Source organism: Chionomys nivalis, chromosome 23, assembly GCF_950005125.1.
Source record: "Chionomys nivalis chromosome 23, mChiNiv1.1, whole genome shotgun sequence".
Taxonomy (NCBI): domain Eukaryota; kingdom Metazoa; phylum Chordata; class Mammalia; order Rodentia; family Cricetidae; genus Chionomys; species Chionomys nivalis.
In genome coordinates this window covers 9,059,418-9,085,366 of record NC_080108.1, presented here as the reverse complement: position 1 = coordinate 9,085,366, position 25,949 = coordinate 9,059,418, and the positions used below count along the sequence as shown (strand labels likewise).

At 36.3% G+C, this 25,949-nt stretch overlaps 1 protein-coding gene across 1 annotated transcript in view; it reads left to right on the top strand.

Moving 5' to 3' along the window:
• Positions 1-24,674, top strand: part of Tyr (tyrosinase) — a 52,050-nt gene extending 27,376 nt beyond the window's left edge. The window contains exons 4-5 of the mRNA XM_057756559.1: positions 20,326-20,507; positions 24,442-24,674. Of these exons, the coding sequence (XP_057612542.1) occupies positions 20,326-20,507; positions 24,442-24,674 (415 nt within the window). The remainder of the gene's footprint in view (positions 1-20,325; positions 20,508-24,441) is intronic.
• Positions 24,675-25,949: the final 1,275 nt, after the last annotated feature.

Sequence of the window (25,949 nt, the reverse complement as noted above, 5' to 3'; positions counted from 1 at the left end):
ATCATACCTTTCATTACATTAGATGTGTGAAAATTCAAAAATAAAATTTCAGAAATATTGAAGCATTTATACAAAATTTCTGATTGATCAGTTAAGTGTCAGGATTTCATCTGACTTATATATTCTTTGAAAGTGTCGTCTGCTGGGTCTGCCTTTGAATCAGTTTAGACTTCAAGGACAGTCACATGAGTGAGAAATATGGCCTCCTAGGAAGAGAGTTCAATTTATTTATTCATTTATTTATTTATTTATTTATTTATTGAGACAGGGTTTCTCTGTAGCTTTGTAGCCTGTCCTGGAACTAGGCTCAGGCTGGCCTCAAACTCACAGAGTTCTGCCTGCCTTTGCCTCCCTAGTGCTGGGATTAAAGGTGTAAGCCACCACCACCTGGAGAATTTAACTTTTTAATGTCACAACATAGTGCCAAGCTTGGTGTCTTAAGAGCAGACATTTATACTAATATAGTTCAAAGAATAAATGTTTGCAACCAATGACAAGAGAGCTGAATTCTCCTGAGGTTTTCTACCCTTGGCTTGCATGTGGCCATCCTTCCTGTATCCTCATGTCCTCTCTGTGTGCATCTGTGTCCTGTATCTGTTTCTTCTATAGATATTGGTCATATCTGATTGCAGATCCACTAACAGCTTACTTAACTCAATAGCCAATTTCTGAGTCTGTCTTTATATCAAGTCACAGCATGAGGTTTTGCGGAGCAGTGTTTCAATATATTGATTTGGGTTTGGGAGCTCATTGAACCTTTTAAAATGTTGTAAAAACAAAAATTGAACTCTAGGTGAAGGTAGATCGAATAAAAATAGAAAATGCTGAATTGGAGAGAATATTTTAATAATGTGGTAGCAAGAGAAAGGAGTAAAATAATATTTAGAATAGATTTTTATTTTAATAATAAATGGCAGGTCAATGAGGTAAAGATTTATAGGAATTTTGCCAAAAGAATGGTAGAAAAATATTAGAAGTGAAGAACAATGATTTGCTTTATAAATTGAGTTATGAAAAATTATATGGTTTCAATTTGAAAGCTATATTTAAAGTGAAAAATTTCCATATTGTTCCTAAATGATAAATTAAGCAAATAACAACTAGTAAAGTATAAAATATCCATAGGAAATGTTAATATCCACTTTATTTCTGATTTTTTATCTTCATGAATTTATATTACTAATATAATTATGATTCCTTGAGTGTTTCTGTTAGTAACAAAGCATAATTTCTTTATGTACTTTGCACAAAACAGAGGATGCATAATACAAATGTTATTCCCAACCCTAGCATCAAGACAAGACACATTTGTGGAGTACAAACTGTCACATAATCTAGAATAATAAGGAGCATACAGAGCTGTGGGATGTGGGAAGAGACAGATTGCTGTGCCCAGTAAGTCAGAGTGGAATGCCAGTCAAAGAGCTTTCTTTAACCACATCTTTACTCATCAGAGAAAGATGTATATATTGATCAAAAGCACTAGGTTTGTTTAAATGCCATTTTTCTCATAAGAACAAGAAACAGTAAAACTCCCTTCATCTTTAAGAGAAGAGAGGCAAGAAATAGAACAAAATTCCAGATTGACATTATCATATTTACCTTAACAAACTAGGAGTAAAATGTTTGGGGAAGGGAAATCACACAGAATCTTTTATTCACAGTGATCCCTCCTCTGTGAGATCTCCAGAAAAAAAGGTGTCAAAGCCCTTGGTCACACCACTGAGCTGCAAATGACAGCACTTTGTCAATCCGAGAGCTGAGCACGCCGTAAAACCCAGCTGCTGACCCTCAGTGTGTCCTTCTTTCTCTGCTTTTTCTGATTCCCAGTGCTGTCTCATTCTCTCCTGTGCTAAAGGAAGGAAAGACATTTCATTTCTTTTAAGAAAATGTTCATTGGCCGGGCGGTGGTGGCACACACCTTTAATCCCAGCATTGGGAGGCAGAGCCAGGTGGATCTCTTTGAGTTCGAGACCAGCCTGGTCTACAAGACCTAGTTCCAGGACAGGCTCCAAAACCACAGAGAAACCCTGTCTCGAAAAAAGCAAAAAACAAAAAACAAAAAAAAAGAAAAAAGAAAAGAAAATGTTCATTATATTTCTAAATCTATTATCTTATAAAGCAGATAAGTCCCTCTGTTCTAGAAAGATACTAAATTATCAGATGTTCCACCTTGAGTAGAAGATATTGAGAACTGATAGCTGGGTGAAGGAGAGTCAGCTTTTATTAAGAATGTAGCCACTGGTAAGTTGATCACATTCTAATGCAAGAGTACGAATCCAAGAGTCTATGCGTACCAGAAATTGGATTTGATGAGTTTTTCAAATATGATAGGGGTGCCCCAAAGTTGGGTGGGTAGGAAAGGGCGAGAGGAGAGCTATGGAAGGAAGGGGAACACAAATTACTAAAAGAAAATGAATACAAAACTAAAAAAAATAAAAATAAAAAAAAGAGAAAGTAGTTCAAAATGATATCAAACTGAGAGAATGTGAGATTTTCTTCAGATAAATAGATAAAGTCTTTACAAATGTATTACTAAAGGTTATTTTACATTTTCCACACATGTATGGCTGTGTCTCTAAACACTAAGATCAAAAACATTCTGGAAAAAGAAACTGAAAAGAGTGTTAATTACTTTTAAAAGCAGGCTTGTTCCTATCCTTGACTGACTGTTAGGATGTTAGTCTCTGTAACTTAATAGCTAGGATTTTGACAGAAATGAAGGACTTGGACTCATGGTTAGGACTGAAATTCCTTCATAAGTCTGAGGTTCCTGGAAATCTACACCATAAATGAATGAATGTACTGTTATAACAAAATCCAATAAATTAATGAAGCTGTGTGTTTCCAAGACGTGGTAGATGACTCATACTGTGAAGAGCCTGAAACCTTGGACTTGCCCCTCATGTAATTTTGTGGTTAGTAATTAAACGTAGACCTCAAAACTAAGTAAAAACAAACCTCTGATACTGAAATAAAGAAAGTTCATGGAAGAGATATGTTTGCCTTAGTGGGACATGACACGCTAAGGAACTGCTAGAAGAAAAGTAGAAGTGTATCAGGTATAAGAACAATACAGGAATTCAAAACACATTCAGGAGGGCAGCGCTTTAGACCTCTCCCTTTGTTTCTCATTTACTATTAGTGGCAAAATTGCAATAATTAATTTTAGGTAATAAAATAGTGAGACGTTAATGAATGAATACTTGGTTTCAAAATCTACACATGATTAAATAATTAGGAGGACGATTTAATAAGAATCATCTTCCATCAATCCAGGGTTCTTTCTTCAGTCTAGTACGGCTATTTTGCTCCTCATGCGGCAAAGGAAACAATGATGCTAACTCCAATGTAAACAGAGTTTTATTTCAGTAGTCCATGTTAGAATATCAATGAAATGAAATTGAAATGGTAAAAGAGTATTTATTGGCAATAGAGCTAAGCTAGAAATTAATAGAATCACTACAACCAATAATAAATGTCTAAGAGAGACATACATGGATCTAATCTACATAAGAAATGGAAAAAGACAAGATCTCCGAAGTAAATTGGGAACATGGGGACCATAGGAGAGGGTTTAAGGGAGGGGAGAGGAAGGGAAGGGAGAGGAAGAGAGGGGAGCAGAGAAAAAATGTATAGCTCAATAAAATCAATAAAATATAATAAAATAAAAGTCCTTAAACATTTCTATCTCTATATACTTTCCAGTGACAAACTTTTTCTTCTGTTCTTCAGTCCTTCCTTCCTTCCTCCCTCCATTCTTTCCTCCTACCATTCATACCTTCCTTCACAGCTGTGTTTCTATTTATTCCAATGTAGAATTTGTAAATGTGTATGTAAACATTATATGCAAGTAGCAAAGTCTGTCAATTTTACATTTTTCTCTGTTTTATAAATATAAACTTTATTGATTTTATTGAGCTATACATTTTTCTCTGCTCCCCCCTCTTCCTGTCCCCTCCCCTTCAACCCTCTCCCATGGTCCCCATGCTCCCAATTTACTCAGGAGTTCTTGTCTTTTTCTACTTCTCATGTAGATTAGAAACATGTACATCTCTCTTATGGTCCTCATTGTTGTCTAGGTTCTCCGGGTTTGTGATTTGTAGGCTGGTTTCCTTTGCTTTATGTCTAAAAGCCATTATGAGTGAGTAAATATGATATTTTTCTTTCTGGGTCTGGGTTATATCACTGAAAATAAAACCAGTTACACTGAACTTCATAGAACAGAAAGTGGGAAGCACACTTGAATGCATTCTCACAGGAGACCACTTCTAACATTAGCCATACAGCACAACCATACAGCAAACACTCTGAATCTTTGATCCTTGGGCCCTTATGATTTTCCTACCTTTTCTTCTGTAATCAACCCTGAGGACAGCAACAATTGGCTTTCTCAAATGTAGAGCAGGAGGCCTCAACTCTACAAAAAGAACCACAGGCCACTGATGAATGAGAAGGGCAGGAGAAATTGTCTTCCCTAGGAATGAGCACACAAATTATTTATCCAATACCAAAAGGTCAGTCCTGAAAAGATACATACAAATAACAGTATATAGACTGAACAGGTTATACTTGTTTATTTAGAAATGTGTGTGGGTTCCAATTGTAAATGTGCATGTATGTGGATATTTAAGAACAGTTAATAAAAAAAGAAGCTGTGGATTTAAAAGCAGGCAAGGAGGCATATATATAAGGGTTTGGAGGGAAAAAGGGAAGGAAAAATATTGTAATTATAATCTCAAAGATAAAAGAACTAATTTTAAAAAGTGGTGTTGATTTTATATGGCTATTTCCAGAAACTCTGTACCACAACACAATTTCACATTGCTATGTTATATGAAGAATATAAACGTTTTTTCTTTCTGCTTAGTTATTCAGTTTTTTTTTCCCAGACACAGTTTAACTTGAGATAGCTAATGCATTTTACTCAATGTTTGTCTCATTTTTACTTTTACTTTTAATAAAATGTAATATTTTTAATAAAATTTAATGATATTTTAAATTTTATTTATTTTAATTTCATTTTGCATTTCAACAGCAGTTTTTCATCCCACCCCTCTACTTGCCCCCCTAGTTCACTCCCCAGCCACCATTCCTTCCAAAAGAGCTCCCATTGGGAGTCAACAAAGTTAGACACATTAAGTTAGAGCAGGACCAAGCCCCTCTCCCATGTGTCCTCCTGAATGTTTCATTTTTATAATAAGATACAAAATAATGGGCAAGCTAATGCTAAGGTGACACATATTCCTTGCTGTATAGATAAATTTGAAAAGCGACATGTGCAATATTCCTACACAGTGATGCTGAAGTCGCATGTATAGAAGTCCAGGTATCACTATTTAATGAATTTGAGAATAAATTCATGTCCACACTGGGTGAGCCTAGAACTTGGAACATATACACAGCCATAAAGTAAAACATGAATTAATCCTGTGAATGCAAATAGTCATTGATTTATAGCATGCTTTGAATTCATTCTCCACACAACTTGTATTTTTTCCTTGCAAACTTACTAATATTTTGATGTTACAAATTAGCGGTGCCCTGTTGTTAAGAATGTTTAAGTGGAACCATTAGCATCTTTCCTAGTTAGTCTTGATATCTTTATTGATATCAACACTTTGTGAAGGTTTTTCTCTGATGGGTGAAAAAAAAATGTCATGCAGGCAAATTTCCTAAACTATAATCTTAGCCACCCATTTGACCCTGAATACCAGATACCATAGCAAATCAACTGCTCTTGGGTGTCATTTAGAAATAGAATCAGGAGTCTGTATATCTCCCGACTAAGCCTGAAAGGCAGCTGGGATAACAGTTAGGAATAATTTTAACTCAAAAGAGCAAGATTTATATATTGAAAACTGTAGAAATATTGTTGAAGTAAATTTAGTGTTTCTGGAATGGACAAATATCGCTTGCTCATAGATTTTAGGACACTTGCTGTTAAGGTAACAAAATTCTCAAAAATAATTTGTTTCTCTTTTTTCCTATCTCTGTTAAATGAGAGGAACTGAGCAAGTCTTCAGCCACATCACAGACTGTTGGTGTTCTTAATGTTTCAAAGACTTCCTTGAATAACTTTTTCTTAATTTTAAGTATGCCATTAGATAATGGCCAAAGTTATATTCCGTAATTCTTTCTAGTTATATATAATTTTTCCTACTGACCAATATATCCATCATCTTATTGATACTATGTCCAGGAAGAGAAGTCAAGGGCAAGGACAGTTGATTTCAATTATTAAACTATCAACAACATAATAATGTATACATAAACACCTGCCCTCTTTATGATTGGTTGCTCATTTGTATAGCCAGTTCTTGGAAACTGTGATGAACCTAGGCGTTATCATCTCCTGTATAAATGACAACATTATTTCAAATTCCAATGTCCTGTGTAAAATATTTTATAAATGTAAGAATTCTACTTCTGAAGAAAATTTCTTTTTGATAGTGTCATTTTTTCCATTGATTTCAGAAAAATAGATTTGTTTCTCCCCCAATTAAATGATACCAATATGTAGACGGAAGTACATCAGTGTATTAAATGCATGTTTACTTGTTTTTAAGTTTCATTCATCCAATATCAGTTTTGAGCTCAGATCCATTGTATACCAAATCCACTGAGATATTCTTATATTCTTGACTTCTTATATCTATTCTTTTCTTCACAACTAGAAAGCCTCAAGTGTTTTAAACACAAACCGAGAGTGATGAGTTGGACTTTTATTGAAATAACATCTCTTTAAAAGAAGCAAAGAAGCTATAAAGCTAGAGGAAATTGACAATAAAGGGAAAATATTATTTTTGAACGACAGGATACATAAGTAGTTAGAACAAAGATTTCAGTCAGGAAGATCATGCCTCTAACCACTGAAGACAATTTGTCAGGTGTACTCAAGGAGGATTTGCAAATAACTATCATGTTGTTTTTATTATTCAAATTTTTCCTTGCAGTGTTCCTGGATTGTAGGTTGAATATTTCTTCAAGTTCCTTTTTCCTTATCACTATTTATTTGGGCAATTTAAGTTTCATAAATTTAACTACAAACCACTTAAGCAACTTGTGACGTTTATAGAGATTTCACAGTTTCCTCTGGCCTATGTTTTTGCCTCTTCTCCAGATGATCCAGGCGGAGCTTCTTGGTGCTCTACCCTCGGTGATTCATTATTTTTTTCACCAACCTTCACTTCTCTAAAGATCATTCTTTGGGACAGAAATACTTCCTTGTTGTGATTCCCTTCCCATACTGAACATTCGAAGAGAGTTACAGGTTTTTCCTTTGCTCAATATGTCAGTTTACCTTTTAAAAACTCCTGATTAGGTGGCACACAGATCAACAGCCTTTCTAAGGAATGACTTTATTTTTAAATTACTCCAATTAGAAGAGAAGATTAACTGAGTAGGAAAAGGAAGAGACTTGGATATATACAGCTGCAGATCCTAACTACAGGAATAATAGTGACAGGTGGAGAGACACAGAGAGCAAAACAAAGAGAAGAATCTGTTTCCCAGCCTTTCATCTGCGTCTTCTTGAGTTCTGTTTTCCAGTAGTGAGGACCGTTTGTTGTGATCTAAATGTTAGGCTGTTGGCCCCAGATAAATTCACTCTTTGAAGGATGCTTTACATTATCTTCACCCATTACTCTAGACTAAACACACTCTTCTTGTCGTTTAAATTAGAATGATACCAGTAATGTCACTGTGTAAATTATTTGTGGATTTGTGCTCCATATGCTTCTGTAATTATAAACTATAAATATGCTAAAGCGTGCATAGAACATTTGCTGTTAGTCGGAAAGAAGCATTTCAGGTCACAGTCAATTTTCTCTTTACAAATGTCATTCCTAGTGTTGAAACATCTGTGACCTTCTTTGCTTTTTTTTATCGTCTCTTCTAACATCACTTCTTCTAGCTTCTATTATATTTAGTGTAGGTCCTTGGTACTTAACCACACCATATGTATTGGTCCCCTACCTCAAATCTTAAAAGTAAAATAGAATTAAAAAGTCTTCTTGTACAACACTTTCAAATAAATCTTTCATGCAGTGTTCTGTTTCACACCATCCTCTTGATCAAATGGTAACTACATCTTCCACCGGATGCAAAATTAATTTGAAGTCCTCTGGGAAAGATACAAAGATTTTTGCTATTTAAGTTGTGCCATGTATTTTCCAGTCTTAATATATCTATATCTATCTCACATACTAATCCCAATCACCCCCTCGATCCCCTCTTCCTGCTCCCTTAACCTTCCCCTCATTCCACTCCCCATCTGTCGCTCAGTGAGGGTAAGCCCTCCCATGGGAAGTCAGTGAGTTCTGTCACATCACTATGTTGAGGCAGGTCCAAGCCCTGCCACTCTCTGACACGTCTAGGCTAAGCATAGGAAATAGGCTCCAAAAAGCCAGATCATTTGTTAGAAATAACTCCTGGTTCCATTGCCAATGACCCCACTAACTGCCCAAGCCTCCCACTGTGGCGGCCTAGATCAGTCCTATGTAGATTCCTCAGGTGTCATTCTGGATTCAGGGAGCTCCCACTCTTTGGGGCCGGTTTTTTCTGTGGGTTTCCCCATCATGGTCTTGACCCTTTTGTTCACATTATCTCTCCTGCCTCTCTTTGACTGGACTCCGGGAGCTCTGCCCATGGTTAGTTGTCCACAACACCAGAGAAGCTATGTAACAAAGACAACCTTAAGAGAGACATATATGGATTCACCTAGGAAGTGGAAATAGACATGATCTCCTGAGCACTTCATCTAGAAACTGATGGAAAAGGATGCAGAGATCCACTCTTTATTTTAATCCAAATAAACCAAATCAAAGTGTTCGTTTTATTTTATTTTATTTTCAACAATTATGTGGAAATTAGGGATTCACAGACCAGTTGAGAGTGTGGATAAAGTGGCAATCTAAGATGATAAATGAGACTCTGGTAGATTTCATTGACAGGAAATCTAGAACCATAAGGAAAATAAAGAACATATGCTGATAATGGATGCACGAGGAGGACCAAAGACTATGAAACTGCATTATTTGTGCAACTGTGACTACAATAATCTTCTGTCTCTTAGTAGGTTATTAGATGGAGGAATGATTGCATAATTTATTGGGTTTCCACAAGGTCATAACCTTTAGTTATGAAACTATAAATGTTAAAATTTACATATGAAATGTCATATGTGCACTCGTCTGCAGTTAATAGTTTCAAGCACAAATAAGGATCTCATCACCATGATGAACTTCTCCATTGTAGTCTTGGGTTGGTGACGGGGCTCAGTACACTCTGCCGTAACTGGGAAAGAAGTACAGAAGTTAATGATGTATAGAATATTGGTATAGTATTTTGAACCTCTATTTGAGGATAAAGAGGGTATTGTCTAGCACTTTTGGTTGAAATATTGTGTTGGAAGTGTGCCAATACCAAATCTATCATGAAATTATTTAACTGTTATTACCATTAGTGATCAAGTTTAGTTGATAGAATTTAAAGATGTCATTCCACCTCAGAATCAAGACCACTTGCTAAGATATAATGATAATATAATATAAGTAAATGAAGATATCAAGGTATAAGTGGCTTTCCCTTAAAACTTCCTTTGGATCAACCGTCTGAGCTCTTAAGGTCCAAATGAGGAGCAGAAGGAGGGAGAACATGAGCAAGGAAATCAGGACCACGAGGGGTGCACCCACCCACTGTGACAGTGGAACTGATCTATTGGGAGCTCTCCAAGGCCAGCTGGACTGGGACTGAATAAGCATGGGTTGAAACTGGACTCTCTGAACAAGGCGGACAGTGAAGGCTGATGAGAAGCCAAGGACAATGGCACTAGGTTTCGATCCTAATACATGAACTGGCTTTGTGGGAGCGTAGCCTGTTTGGATGCTCACCTTCCTGGACCTAGATAGAAGTGGGAGGACCTTGGTCTTCATGTAGAGCAGGGAATTTGGACTGCTCTTCAGTATCGAGAGGGAGGGGGAGTGGACTAGGGGGTGGGGATAGGGGGAGGGGAGCGGGGGGAGGGGGCAATATGTGGGAGGAGGGGGAGGGAAATGGGAAACGGGGAGCAGTTGGAAATTTTAAGTAAAAAAGAATAAAAAAAAAAAAAACTTCCTTTGGGGGCAGAATCTGCCTTTTGAAGCTTTTTGTTTCCAACTTTGCAATATATTGCCTTTGCTTGCCTAAGCTAGTACTGAAAATTATTTAAAGAATAAATATTTTAAGAAAATGCATTATATACGCTTTCCATTCCAGGCAGATTTAGCTGGACTGTTGCGTAGACAAACTCTGGTCTAGACTTTATGGACACAGACAAGAATACATAAGAACTGTTCATTTCTTTGTCAAATGTCAGATTTTTTTCACTCAGTAAGTCTTTTTCAAAGTTCTCTCTCTCTCTCCTTTCTTAATTGCAAGCTATCCTAATCACACAATTTACTCTGCATGCATCTGTGTTTGCAAAAATAACGTGGTTAAAAGTGCTGGATGGAATGGAAAACAGATCTGCGGGAATGGCTTTAACCCCAATGACTCCACATGTTAACTGAATAAATTAATGAAGTTATCCAAGCTCTCAGTTTTTGTTTGCTTGCTTACTTGCATGTGGGAGCTTTAATGAAAACATGTTTTAAAGATAGTACCTCATTAAGGCCAAAGACATCTGCAACTTCTAGACTACTTGGTTTTGAATCCTTATTCAATTACCTAATTTTATTAGTTATTTAAGCGATAGGAAAGCTTATCCTCTTTGCCACTCAGTTTTCTGGCCTGTAAAATATGGATGTTACTAAAACATAATGTCAAAGGAATATTAAGGATTGAGATGACTTAGAATAGTCGTTGGCAAGTAGTGTATCTCATTTAACTCTCACTACCGAGAATTTTACTAATAACCCTTCTTGCATTGTTATTGGATAAAGAAATCATGCAATGATACATTTCAAAACACTTAGCATTCTACTGGATGAGAGAGAACACCCAACAAGTCAGAAGTATTACTGAACAGAGTAGTTATTTCTCATTATAGTAAGGCAATTGAAACTATAACTCAAATTATTTAAAAAAGAACATGCATTTAAGGAAGTATAATTTTGGTTTTAAGGAAGTGGATCTAGGAAATAAATACTGTTCATATTCATGGTTAAAACTAGGTCAAACATTTCATCATCATAGAATGCAACAAACAAAATGAAACAAAGATTCTCATACTAGCAGCATTTAACATATGGATATAATCTATAAAGGGAAAAAAACTAGATACATTTTCCTACCAGGTACAACAAAAGCCCAGCATTGTAGCATCAAGTGAGGCAAGCCTGGGAAAGGTGTTCTGTGTATTATTACCCACAAGTGGAATCTAAAACATTGATCTAGAAGATGAAGGTAGAATGCTAATTATTAACATCTGTTAAGAAGTGGGGATGAATGGAGAAGCTTGATTGATGGATACTGTTATAGTCAGAGAGGAGTAAGAAGGGCCAATGTTTTTATAGTGCAGTGAGTGACTACAGAAATTAATGGAGACCTTAATGAGGGCGATAAGCTAAACTTCATCATTATGATTTCACACATTAGCGTGCTGCAGCTCTAAAAACAAATTAGTATTTTCTATCAAGAGATATATGTAGAATCAGTACCCTACCTATATTCCGAACAGTCTGGAGAGGCCAGCTTTTTATGACACCGTCTCATTGAGTCCCACTATCTAACTGTGCTTCATGAGTAAAAGCTGATTCATTTGACTTGAAATTAGTTTCTGCCAACTACAAAATTTTCCAGTTTAGTTGCACGTCACAATCCCCTTTCCTTCCTAATAGTGCATGGTGCAGGGTTTAAGATAAGTTTAATTGTCTATGGGAAAGGAAAATTAGAACTTCACTACCTTTATTTCTTTTTTTTTTAAATTGATTTTATTGAGCTATGTATTTTTCTCTTCTCCCTTATCTTCCTCTCCCCTTCCCTTTTATCCTCTCCCATGCTTCCCATGCCTCCAATTTACTCAGGATATCTTATCTTTTTTTTTTTATTTCCCATGTAGATTAGATCAATGTATGTCTCTCTTAGGGTCCTCATTGTTGTCTAGGTTCTCTGGGATTATGAATTGTAGGCTGGTTTTTCTTTGGTTTATGTCTAAAGGCCACTTAAGAATGGATAAGTATGATATTTGTCTTTCTGGGTCTGGGTTATCTCACCCAATTTGATGTTTTCTAGCTCCATCCATTTGCCTGCAAATCTCAAGATGTCATTACTTTTTTTTTCTGCTGTGTAGTACTCCATTGTGTAAATGTACCACATTTTCTTTATCCATTCTTCAGTCAAGGGGCATTTGTTTCCAGGTTCTGGCTATGACAAACAATGCTGCTATGAACATTGTTCAGCACATGTCCTTGTGGTACATTGAGCAGCCATTGAGTACATACCCCAAAGTGGTATTGCTTGGTCTTGAGGAAGGTTGTTTCCAAATTTTCTGAGAAATTGCCACACTGACATCCAAAGTGGCCGAAACAGTTTGCACTCCTACCAGCAATGGAGGAGTGTTCCCTTTACTCCACATCCTCTCCAGCATAAGTTGTCATCAGAGCCAGGGATATATGCGGGAATAGGCCTGAGCTAGCAACATCCACCTGAGCAGGCCCAAGGCAGCGACCTCCACAGGAGCAGATACAAGAGAGGGACTTCTGAGGGTACAGGCTCAAGTCAGAGACCTCTGCTGGACCAGGCGTGAGTCAGGGACCTCCGAGGGAGCAGGCCTGAGCCAGCAACCTCCACCAGAGCAGGCCTGAGCCAGCGACCTCTGTCAGAGTAGACCCAAGGCAGCAACCTCAGTGGAAGCAGTCTTAAGCAAAAGGAGCAGTCCTGAAAGGCCTCTGGGATTGCAGAGCGACACCCAGTAGAGCAACATCCAGTAGCGCCAAGCAACCCCTGGGAACACCGAGTGACCTCCAGGGTGGCTGGAACTGTGGTCCTGACTGCCTTTATTACTTGAATTTCTTTCTTATGTCTCCTTTCAATTCTTATGTTCAGTTCATCCACATTTACTTATTAGTTTAAGCAATTTTAATCTCATTTTAATTCTTTCCCAATCCTTAAGGATTACTTTTCACTTTCATTCCCCAAGTTAAACAGTTTTAAAGTATGCAGATAAAATGGTGGTCAATTGATGTTGGAATCATTTGAATTTCATGTTTCCTTTATTCATGTTTCATTTAAAGTTAGTCATTCCTGGCACTCTATCCTTTTCAAATGTGACTTCCTTTCAAAAGAGTTGTTTTCGGCGATACTTTCTAAATACCCCCCCCCCAGTGGATTCTGTCAGTAGCAAGGGACATTAGAAAATAGAACCAATGAGATGCTGTTATTTCCCACACAGACAGAGACTCCACCTTCTCCCAGTAGTCTCCATTCAAATAGACGGCCTATTCAGTACATGTTTAGTCCCTTTAGACCCCCAAACTTGACTCTCCATCTACTTCTGTATTAAATATGACTGTCACTAAACTCCTAAACCTCTCCTTTGACGACTCCTAGCTTCACAGTACTATTTAGACTCAGTTGCTTACTTGCAAGACCCACCATTATCTGTTATTAGTACATATACTGGAATATACATTTCCTTTTAGTTTTGAGCTACTTACAAAGCCCTGGGCTCAATTATGCCTTAGTGACAGTCTCCTTGGGCTATCTTTTCTTTTTTTCTATTACATTGAAAGATTTCTAAAAGTCATTTCTCAAATCCACAGCCAAGAACTGGACCATACTCTGGGAGTCCAGTTGAAGAGAGGTAGGAGAGATCAATGAGTAGGGGCATCAAGATCATGATGGGTAAACCCACAGAGACAGCTGCCCTGAGCTTGTGGTAGCTCACACACTCCTGATGGACAGTCAGGGACCTGCAGGGAACCTAGGCCCTCTGCATGTGGCTGACAGTTGTAAAGCTTGGTCTGTTTGTGGGGACCCTAACAGTGGGACCAGAACCTGTCTCTGATGCATGAGATAGCTTTTTGGAACCCAATCCCTATGGTGGGATGCCTTATTCAGCCTTGATGCGGTAGGGAGGAGTTTGTTCCTGCCTCAACTTGATATGCCAGGCAAGGCTTTTTTTTTTTTTTACTCCCCATTGGTCCCCTTAGCTGCTACATCCCTACCCAAGCAGAATCTATCTATCCTTACACTGTTCTCCTAAGGTATAAAGGTTTTGAATATGGTATGATGTCATAATACACTGTGTTGAGTTATGTACCCAACTTGAGCTTTTGGGAAGACAAGGACAAGTCTTCTCTTGGCTTTTATCTCCAGAACCAGGCATCTTCTTGATGATATAGCAAGTTGTGTGCTAGCTGGTGAGGATCAGTGAGTGGATGAGTAAAGCCAGGTTCAAATCACCAGTGTCTCTTGCAATCGCCCTTTTTCCAATTCTGATTAATTCATAAAATAGTCAATTTGTACTCAACTTTAATAATTTGGTAAAATTGTGGTTTTCCAATTTAATGGATAGTTCCTATAAATTGCCTGTAAAATGTATGGGTCAGTATGAATGATTTTACTCACAGTGTCTGGTTTGTGAGTAAGCACTATGGTAAGTATATGATGTATAATAATGAGTGAGGTGACAAGATTGCTTTTAGTGAATTCTGCACACTTGATAATAGACAAAGAACTGAGAAGAAAAGTGAAGGAATTCTTGGTATCAAACACACACTCAAAAATTGTAACAATATGATAATCAAAGGAGAAAAAATTAATTCTTGTTGAAGTTCTCATAGAAGTGGTATTTGGTCCAAGCCTTGAAGGAATAAAAGATATTGTAGAATATATTAGAGAGCCCTAGGGAAGAATAGCTCAAAATCAAATTATAATGCTAATGCCAATATCAATATCAGTAATCTTTTATATTATGAATTATTCTCCTTCCTTCTTAGAATCCTGGAGGCTATAAGTCTGAGATCATAGTGATAACAGAGCTGTTTCTTCTAAGGCCTTTTTTTGTGTGTGGCCAAAAGATCTTCCTGTATCTTCATAGAGTTTTCCTTGACCCTATCTCCATCTAAGTCTACCATTCTCCTGGGGTCTTCCATCAGACTGTGCTAGTCTTATAACTTCATTTTTAAGTCAATCATCTCCTTAAAGATCTCATTTCCAAATATACTCACCAAGGTATTAGGATTTGCTTCACCATATGAGTTTTCTGGGTGAAATGATTTATCTCATACTGTTATAATATTTCTATTTTACTAAAAATAAAACTGACATAGGCACAGGTTAAGTAGCTTTCCTAAGTTCCTACAGTTATTAATTATTAAAGATTCTGAACCTAGTCTTGCATCTTCAGGATCCTTCAAAGTTCCTTCACAACCTTCTAAAAATTGATCACACTACACACTACAAATTTTTACTTTCTCACTCTATCACACACACACACCCCGTGTGTGTGTGTGTGTGTGTGTGTGTGTTTATGCTGTGCTTGTGTATAGGAGATCAAAGGTTAACACTGGACCTATCTCTTTTCTGAAAGAAGGTTTCAAATTAAACATGGATTGATACTGTCAATTGCAAGACTAGATGGAAAGCAAGTCTTAAGACAGGGTCTTAGAAGACATGAGATAAATATACTTGAGTCTGAGACAAGGGGCTCACCTTATTCCCAGATTCTTTCTAACATACATAGATGACTCTCCTTTTGTGTGGATGCTGGGAATCTCTATTCAGTTCATCATATTTGCATAGCAAGTACTATACAGACTAAATCATTTTCCAGACCTCTCTACAGTTTTTCAAATGCACTTAAAATAATTTCTTAGCTTACTTAATAGTTAATTTTCTGGGGATCTAAAAGTGTACTGACACTCCAGTAGGTGACTCCACACTCATGCACATATAAGCAGTACTAAATGAATTCAGTAGGTATTAAGAGAGGAGTGAGACAGAGGGAGGAACAGTAAGAGAGAAAACAGGAAATTGAGAGAGAAATGATGGAGGGATTAGGAGGAATTGGAAGACTGAGAATGGAAGGTAGATTTGATATAAATGCATTATACGTACATAGGAGTATTAAACTGTTTTTAAAGTTTCTTATCATTAGTGAAGGCAAAAAATAAAATGTTTGCAAAGCCATTTCTTAGAATATTCTTTATCTTGTCAATGATATATAAAATATAGCACCAGATCCAAAATGTAGAGTATCTATTTCAAAAATATTAATATTGACTCTTGTATTAAATGAAGCAAGAATGTTTCTGTTATATAAAAAAATAGCTATGACTAATCAGTTTGAGTGCCTAGTAGACTGTCTAGGGTGCATTGCATATATAGTTAATTGATATCTCACAAACCTTTAACTTTCTTATTAGCCACACTTTACAGCTAAGGAAAATGAAGGTAGGAAAATAATTTCTTGTTTTTCACAGTAAAAATAATGTGGGGAATTTGAAACCAGATTTTCATATTTCCTGCAGTCACAGTCATAGTACAAATATTTTCTTCTCATCTTTTCATCCCATAGGGAACTCCTTCTTTCAACAGAAGGTAATGTAATTTTTTTTCTTAACTCCTTCCACCTACAACTACCTGCTGTGGATGTGAATTTTCTAGAACACGCTCAGCATTTTGGGAGTCACCTCACAGATACACACAAGTCGCCCTATGGAAAAAATATTAAGCTACTCATCAGAAAATCCCATATCAGTGTTCATCTCTGCAACCCACTTCTTTGTTCTGGACTCAGGGTCCACATGGTATAGGAGAAAAGTTAAATTCCAATTATGAACACAGACACACACAACTTTAGACTTCTAAGGTCAGTGTTTCACTGCCATGAATTCATCTCTTCTGAGCAATCTGAAAGACATTATATAATTCAAAGTTGCTTCTCATTCATGATTAAAAGTTATTTCTTGCATAGTAACAGAAAAGAATTAAACATGGAATAGAAAACTTGGGTATAGTTGTATATCACAAAAATCTGATATGAAACCTCAGATAGTTTTAGCATATTATAGTTGAGTATATAATAGCCAACTAAACACCCATCTACAGAAAGCCTCTTAGAGTTTAGATAGAGGTGTTGCAAATTAACAACTGCAATCCATCCACCACTCTTCCAGGGTTCTATTTCTTCTGTGTAGAAAATCTTTTGCCCACAAGTATGAACTCTCACAATACGTACAGTCCTATGCAGCATCTCACTACCCAGTGGTGAGTTTTTGCTTCCATACCTCTTCAGTTTTCCTCTTTGATATTATTTTTATTCCTTTGCCGTACAAGTCTATCAGGGTTTTTTTCTTTGTTTCAGTCCATTGTTCCTATCACAATACTTGAAACTGGGTGATTAAATAGCAGATTTGTTTCTTAGAGTTCTTAAGGATGTGGATTTAGGGACTCATTTTGCTTTGACATCCAATGTGAAAGGCTGGAGTAGTCAGTTATCACAAGGGAACATGAAAGCAAGGTAGGGACAAAATTTTTTTCATAATAAGCCCTGTCATAGAAAAATTATTCAGCTCCAAAGAACAGTAATCTGTTCATGAAGGCAGAACTCTCTTGCCTGGTCTCCATTTATTGGGCTCTGTCATCCAGTATTTTCAGATTTAGGGTCATTTTTTTTTCCTTCAATTCATCACCCACAAGGTAATCTGTAATCTTTCAGAATACTTGTCTATTAAAGCCCTCGTTCACCACTTTAAATTCAAACAGCAACTTCTTACTGCTCCTAGGAGGAAAGCATGCAAAAGTCTGTAAAAAGACTTCCTCTGCTCTTCATGACTGAAGCCATGACAATAAATTGGTATAATATCGAAATCTTGAAAAAACACTGCATCAGGTCAGACAGTGGTGGCAGATAACTTTAATCCCAGCAGCCATACTAGTTAGCCATAGAGGATAGACAGTGGTGGTGCAGGCCTTTAATAGCAGCACTAGAGAGAAATATGAGGTGGGATGAGACAGGAACTCGCTCTCTTTTCAGTCTGAAGATTTCATAGGGGTAAGAGCTCTCCAGTGGCTTGACTGCTTTGCTTCTCTGATCTTTCAGCTTGAACCCCAAAATCTGCCTCTGAATTTTTATTATTTGCACTACAGTTAGGTTTATCTATAAAGCAGATCATTCCATATTGTTATGATTAGTTTTTTTCCTAATTTGGCAGTGCCTATCTGACTGTCTCCCAGACTTTCAGAAATCTATCCAGATTCATTTAAAATGAATTTTCAACAAGATTTTTCCCCAAACTGTCAGTGTGGTTATCCAATTTACTATTAGTATTTCAATGGGAGACACTCTAGACACAGTCTGATGAAATTTACTGTAGATGAGAACTACCACTAGAGATTTTAATCAAGACGAATATCTTCATTTTCAAAGGTTGATAAGGTAATAAGGAAATTAATGGTCTCATTCATTAAATCTGGTGCTAAGGATTGATGTTCTTGTCCTATTTAGGTAAAAGCTTTGTTTTCATTTCATGGTATAAATAAAATTATTTATAAATTAAACTATAATAATAATTTTTCTCAATTGACATCAGGTACAGATTTTACCTCCAGTCTCAGCCTAGTGACTCACTGCATACTGTCCTGTTCCTAAACCAAAGTGTAGAGGGGTTGGGAAATGATTAATTGTCAAAGATTCTCCTTGTGACTGAAAATAAATTTAGTAGTTGAAAATATATGGATTTAAGCAAATAACTTACTTATATATCAAAATTAATAGTTAATTATATATCAATATTAACAATTCATTAATATTAATTTAGGGTCAAGTATATATGGAACATTATATGTACACACCTCAATAACCAGATATAAAGCAATTACGTGTGAAACTTTTTTTTGGTTTGTTTGTATTTTCTAAATTGCATGTCATTAACAAATAAGACTCTTTGGAAGGTAATAGTACAAGTTAATATTAAAAGTATTTATAACCTTAGAATTTTGTGCTTCTTTTTAAGTCAGTTATATTTTTTTTAAGTTGAGAAATCTGAGAGCCAAAGAAAATCAATCTTTTAGAAAGCAAAATAGTCAAGCCAATGGAAATTTCTTACTTCTGCCTCCTCTTGTTTTATATTCCCCTTTAGTGCTGGGATTAAAGGCGTGTGACTCCCTAGTACTGAGGTTAAAGGTGTGAGTGACCACCACCTGGATCTATTTCTGCATTGATCTTGTGTAGCCCAGGCGGCCTTGAACTCACAGAAATCGTCTGCCTCTGTCTCCCAAATCCTAGGATTAAAGGTGTGCACCACCACTGCCTTGCATCTATTGGTTTAGTTTGGTTTAGCTTGCCCTCCTATTTTCAGGCAAGTTTTATTTATTAAAACATAAACCAAATATCACCATACTATTGCTCAAGGAAAGTTTGTGAACCCAGATCTCTTGTTTGTCCCATCTTATACAGTCTAGTAACATAAATTATTTTTTTGCCATTCTTTAAAAGACTTTCTATAAATTTTCTTAAATGGTGAATTTAAATTCATTTTTATTCAATCTTTTGATGCAATTATTTTTTAGCATTAATGCCAGTTTTAATTGTGCTGAACAGAAACTAACATTACCTCATTTTAATAGCAAAGTTTGCCAAAAGGTTTTTAGCTAGCTCACAGAACTGTTGTGAAACAAACTCAGAGACATACGAAAGCAAAAGGGACAACATCCACAAACACAGGAGCAACCCTTCCAGAGGACAGAGCAGTGCACAACAGATTTCTTGCATGGTACAGCTAGTTTTGCTGCCCATGGAAACTCGATGATATTTCAGAGATTGCCATTGCTCACTACTCACACGGATTCTCATCGTCCTTGTTTCTTTGTGTCACTGTTTCCCATTTCCAGAATAATTTTATTTTATTTTAATGCCTGCATAGTAATCATATGATCACATAAGAGCTTTAGGGAAAGCCGGAAATGGGCTGCTTCACCTTGTATCATTGAAGGAAGGCTCTGCCTCAGGAAAAAAATGACTTTTTTCCAAGGTTGAAACAACCATCACAAACAAAAAGTGAATAAATTATAGTTTTTTGTCAACTTAGTTCTATATGTTTTTTCCTTGACTCTCCTTGCATTTGTAAAAACATATATATAATTTATGACTATGACTAAATTTCATACAATCCAAAGTTGCATTCTAAAGGCTCTAAACTGTTTATAAAATTTCTTTTCATAAAGAAAAACTTAAAGTTATTCTCACAATTATTTCTAATGAGTGACCTTCTTCAGGATATGATAGCAACTTGCTAGAGTTTGAAAATAGTAAGCATTTGTTCAAGTCTTTGGGATATTAATAATTGCCTTTTGAGAATTTAAAATTTTACTGAGTATGAATAACACTTCCCTCTACAGTATTTTTGAACAATGGCTCCGAAGACACCGCCCTCTGCTAGAAGTTTACCCAGAAGCCAATGCACCCATCGGCCACAACAGAGAATCCTACATGGTTCCTTTCCTACCACTGTACAGAAATGGTGATTTCTTCGTGTCGTCCAAGGATCTGGGATATGACTACAGCTACCTTCAGGAGCCAGGTAAGGCTCAGTTCTCTTCAGGTGAACTGTGCACTCTTATATGACCAACCTCTTTTTGATAGTATAAAACATCCTATGTGTATACAGTGTTTATTTCAAAATTCCTTAAGAATTGATATTATACCAACTTTTGTCATTTATAAATGAAATTCCGAGGATTCCAAACTTTATAACTTTTCCATCTACTCTAAGGCACATTGTACAAGTAAGTTATTGAAGAGTGTAGGATTAGGATGCCTTTTAGCCATAATTCTACCAGATAGCTTTTTTATAAGAAAAGAAATATTGTTTCAATTCCCTGAATTACAGTTCATTCATATTATATATTTAGATCAGAATAACTCAGTGATTTTTCTGAGCTATGTTATAGAATTCTGTGCAAGCAGTATGATACAAATGAGCACTTTATGATCTACCACTGGGAGATCTATACTAAGCACTGAGAGACTCTTGGTGGAATTACCAATACAATAATGAAAACTTTCGATACCAACTAATCATGAGAGTCTAATGCTTTTAATCACCAATTACTATGCCTTTGGTTAAAATCCTTAGGACTAGAATTAGTTCTGAGCTTTGATATTCCTATGTAGAAATATGATACCTTTTTGACAAACAAGGAATAGGTAGTAAGGAAAGCCTATTCCATGCAGAAACTACATATTATTCTAGTCTATGTGATTGTTACAATGAAAAATGATTGAGAAAGACAGCCTAAAGAAATTCTTTTTATGGATTAATAGGTTTTTAGATCATTATTGACATGTTCCTTTGGTTTTGGCCTGAGGCAAGATAGAAGTATCAGGTTAGACATATGTAGTAGAGAGAAAGAGGGACTCATGTCTAAGATGTAGTCTTCCTTCAAAGGCCAACTTCCAATGACTTAACTCCTTCAATCAAGCCTCACCCCCTACTTTCAAGTACCTACTAATTATGTCCCATTATATTGTAAATCCATTATTGATTAATTGACTGATGTAGCCAGAATTCTCATGATACAATATCCAAACCTATTAGCTGGAAGTTAAGTCCTTTGAACATCAGTCTTTTGGTGGTGGAGCAAACACTTTATGTTTAAACCGTAACTCCATGTATTATTTGTGCATTTAACTTATTAATTATTAGATAAGTATCATTTTCCATAAAAGGAAGTGAGAATATCAGTCCTACAGAGTTTAAGTGAGTTCTTAAATGTTAAATAGCAATATATGGAAAAAGCTGATTTAGTCGCTGTACTTATACTCAGCTTTACATAGTATATGAAGACTTGAAGAAAACAATGTAAAGCTACAAATGGTTTAAGGGTAAGAGATATTCAAGAAGCACTATTATTTTGGCACATTGATGGACAATTAATAAAACATTGATAGATGAATAGAAAAGGAAATGACCAAATGTGTGAGCTTTACTAACTCCTAGTTCCTATGACCAACTGTAGTTCCACTCTGACTAGTGTAGTCTGGATATCAGTAAGCACCAAATCCATTGTGGAAGTCCAGCTGATTATGGAAGGAAGTATGATGACTCAGTCGAGAACAAATTCTTAGAAGTCTTTTGCATGGAATTATTCTTCATTACATTTTGAGGACAACATTCATAGAGATTAGCAAATCAATTATATACTGTGTGAATAAAAAGGAGATTATAGAACTCTTGAAACTTTTGACATGTAAAACAAATAAATTAGAGTACAATTCACTATTATATTGGAGAATAAAAGGAGAAGGCCCAGGCACAAGTGGAAGACTATAATTTTGTTATGTAGTAGAAAGATGAGCTAGGAGGCAGGTTAAGTATTTCTCAGGGCCATGGGATATATAGGCTTGAAACTCCAAGCAGATATCTGCCCATAAATCAATATGAGGGAGCCATCAACATGCCCACTGTTATCCTGAATAATATTCATAATTACAGTTTCTACTGATGTATATTGTGTTTATTAAGATCGCAAATAGAGAAAATAAAGACAAATCACTATCTCTAAATTACAAAGTTAGTAATCAGCATATATCAAATACCCATGCTGAATATCTCTGGAGTTATCTATCCATTACTCGATGGTAGTTTCTTTTTGTATTAGTCTACACATATACCCTGCCTCATCCTCCATGATGGGATCCCCCATCAAGTCCACATGGTTAAAACAAAGGTAACATGCCTTCTTGAGTGGGAAAGAAGAGGAGGGTAAAAACTTCCATTAGAAGGTCAAATATATTTATCCTAACTACATTAAAATGAATAAAATTAACTTAAAATTTCTTACTTATTTATTGTCTTTTCATGCAGCTGTGAATTTAAGTAGTTAACTTTAGAGAAATTTGATTTAAATAAATAAGAGTGCATGTAATTGCCTGCTTTTTGTCTTATGAATCATTCTTTATCATTATTTCTTTTGTGCATCCCAAGTATTTAAAATTTATCTCTATTCATTGCTAAACTTCAAGATTTCTAGAAAACATCTTTAAAATTCTTTAAAATAATTTAGTTCAAAAGGGTCATTATTCATCAACCAGGTATTCATGTGGATAATTAAAGTATTTTGTTGTTAAGTGTAGCTAATATATGAACTTGTCGAACATTTTCTCTTGTATTCCTATTTAGTGGTATTTTAAAACTTGAGTTGCAAGTGATTTTCTTTCAGGATTAACTGATTAAAAGGTAGGGTCAGAAATAGCAAAGAAAGGGTGTGTTTGTTTGTTTGTTTGGTTGGTTGGTTTTTGGTTTGGATACAGAAGTCTTAATGCCCACAGTGGTTGGGAGTATATAGCAGCAGATGGCTTAACCAGTAAACTGATAGATCACATCTCAACTTTTCAATTGCACCCAGAAAGCAACAAGCAAGAACTGAAAATGGGGTGAGGCTATGGACAATTAAAGTGAAATATTTATTCCAGCAAAGCTCACATCCTAAAGGTTCCTTAACCTCCCGCAAATTGTGTACCAACTCTAACCATGGTGTTCAATTACTTGAGCCTATGGGAGCCAGTTTTCACTTAAACCACTACAACATTACAAATAAATTGTTTATTATACATATATATGTATAACTTGTATACATGCATAACAAATTTTTATATTTCTTGTTTCAATATTTTTTTCAGATGATTTCAAGTGATCTCAGTGAACATTGTCACCAAAGCATCATCTTCAAACACACTTTCAAAGATACACACACACACACAATCTTTCTAAACTATAAAGCCTTAATTTAGGGTAATTAATGACTCCAAAATATATTGTATGTTTGTTCTGTGGATGAGAAAATTCATTGCAAATGGCAAGGTATGAAACAATTTGAAAGATATGTTGGCAAGAATAATAAATAAATAATTGAGTAAACTGATTTGACTGGAAAACTTTGACACTAAAAATATTATAAAGTACTCTGCTAAGGTTCGACAGTAGATAATAAGGAGAGAAATATGAAGATTTTGCTTTGGAAATACAGACAGTGTGTTTGAAGATGATGCCTTGGTGATAAAGAACAGTGAGATCACTTGAAATGATCGGAAGAAAAAAATGCTGGAATAAACAAAAGAGCAGGATAAACAATATAAATAAAAGTTGAAAGCACTTGAGCATCAAGCATCTTAGTTTGCTTTTCTGTTGCTGACATAAACATCAGGGCCAAAGGCGACTTGGGAAGGAACCGATTCATTTTATCTTACACTTTCAGGAAGCAGTCCACCAAGAAGGGAAATCACAGGGGGAACTTAGGCACTCACCTAGAGGCAGGAATTGAAGCAGAAGCCTACCTCCCTTCCTTTCTAATAAGGAAACTGAGTTTGAGAAGGATGAGATTAACCTTCCCCAAGCTCTTTCATTTTGTAAGCTAAAGAGCTTACATTCAAACCCAAGCATCTGACTTCAAAGTACCAAAACGCTACTGATGGTGATGGTCATGTTGTTAAAAACTGCACTATCTCTATTTCAGACCCAGGATTTTACAGAAGTTATATTGAGCCCTACTTGGAGCAAGCTACTAGGATCTGGCCATGGCTCCTCGGGGCAGCACTGGTAGGAGCTGTTGTTGCCGCAGCTCTGACAGGGCTCAGCAGTCGGCTGTGCTGTCGTCCTCACAAGAGGAAGCAGCTCCAGGAAGAAAGGCAACCACTTCTCATGGAAAAAGATGACTACCACAGCTTGCTGTATCAGAGCCGTCTATGAACAGCCTAGGAAACAGTGGGGCCAAAAGGGCTTGCCTCAATCTACCTATATGTTGGTGAAGATTGTTCCCACAATTTTAATCTATTCCAAAGCATAGACCACAGCTATTTGTCTTACTACTTTTGCTCAGCCTCTTGATTTACCCCAACGTCTAGTTACCAAGGAAAGACTGGTATTTGTTAAAAAGTCACTCTTACTTGTATCTGAATAAAATTTCTCTTACAATTAACTGGATGGATTTTGATAAATGTCTTGATTATTTAAAATATAATTATAATGAAATTATAACAATTGATGCCTATGAACTTGAGACACATTTTTGGTTTTGTTCCACTTTTAATTTCAAAGAAAATAAAAATCTTTTCTTTCTCCTTTCTCCCTCCTTCACTCCCCATTTGTGTGTGTCATTGTGTGTGTGTGTGTGTGTGTGTGTGTGTATTTTGGTTTTGGTTGATTCAGACAATTTTAAAAGTCTGGGATAGATAAGCTGTCTATTTATTTCTGAATTTATTTCATTAATAATTAAGAATTATAAATAACTATGAAATAAATAGTACAGGAGAATCATCTGTTAGTCTTATTATTTGTTATATTTAAACTATCTTTTCCAAAATCCGTGCCTGCTGGAAGAAAATCAGAAAAGAGATGGAAATGTATTTCCTAATACAATGGTGACTCATGGGAGGAGGAGAGATTATTACCTGTACTTAATCCAGGTTAAAAAAATTAAAAGAAAAAAGAAAAAGAAAAGGAATCAAAACATCAAAATGGGCAATTATAGTGGCATTTGAAACTCGAAGTCAGTGTGACCAGAATCTGAAATCATTAAGATCAAAGACAAAAGTAATGAGAACAGAAATGTGGAAAACAGTCTGCATCAGTTTCTGGACTGACAGCCTGAGGCACATCCAGTCTCAGGGCACATTGATGTGGGTCAATCTCAGGGCACATTGGTGTGGGTCAATCTCAGGGCCCATTGGTGTGGGTCAATCTCAGGGCACAGTGGTGTGGGTCAGTCTCAGGATGGATTGGTGTGGGTCAATTTCAGGGCACATTGGTGTGGGTCAATCTCAGGGCACATTGGTGTGGGTCAATCTCAGGGCACATTGATGTGGGTCAATCTCAGGGCACAGTGGTGTGAGTCAGTCTCAGGGCACATTGGTATGGGTCATTCTCAGGGCACATTGGTGTGGGTCAATCTCAGGGCACATTGGTGTGGGTCAATCTCAGGGCACATTGGTGTGGGTCAGTCTCAGGATGGATTGGTATGGGTCA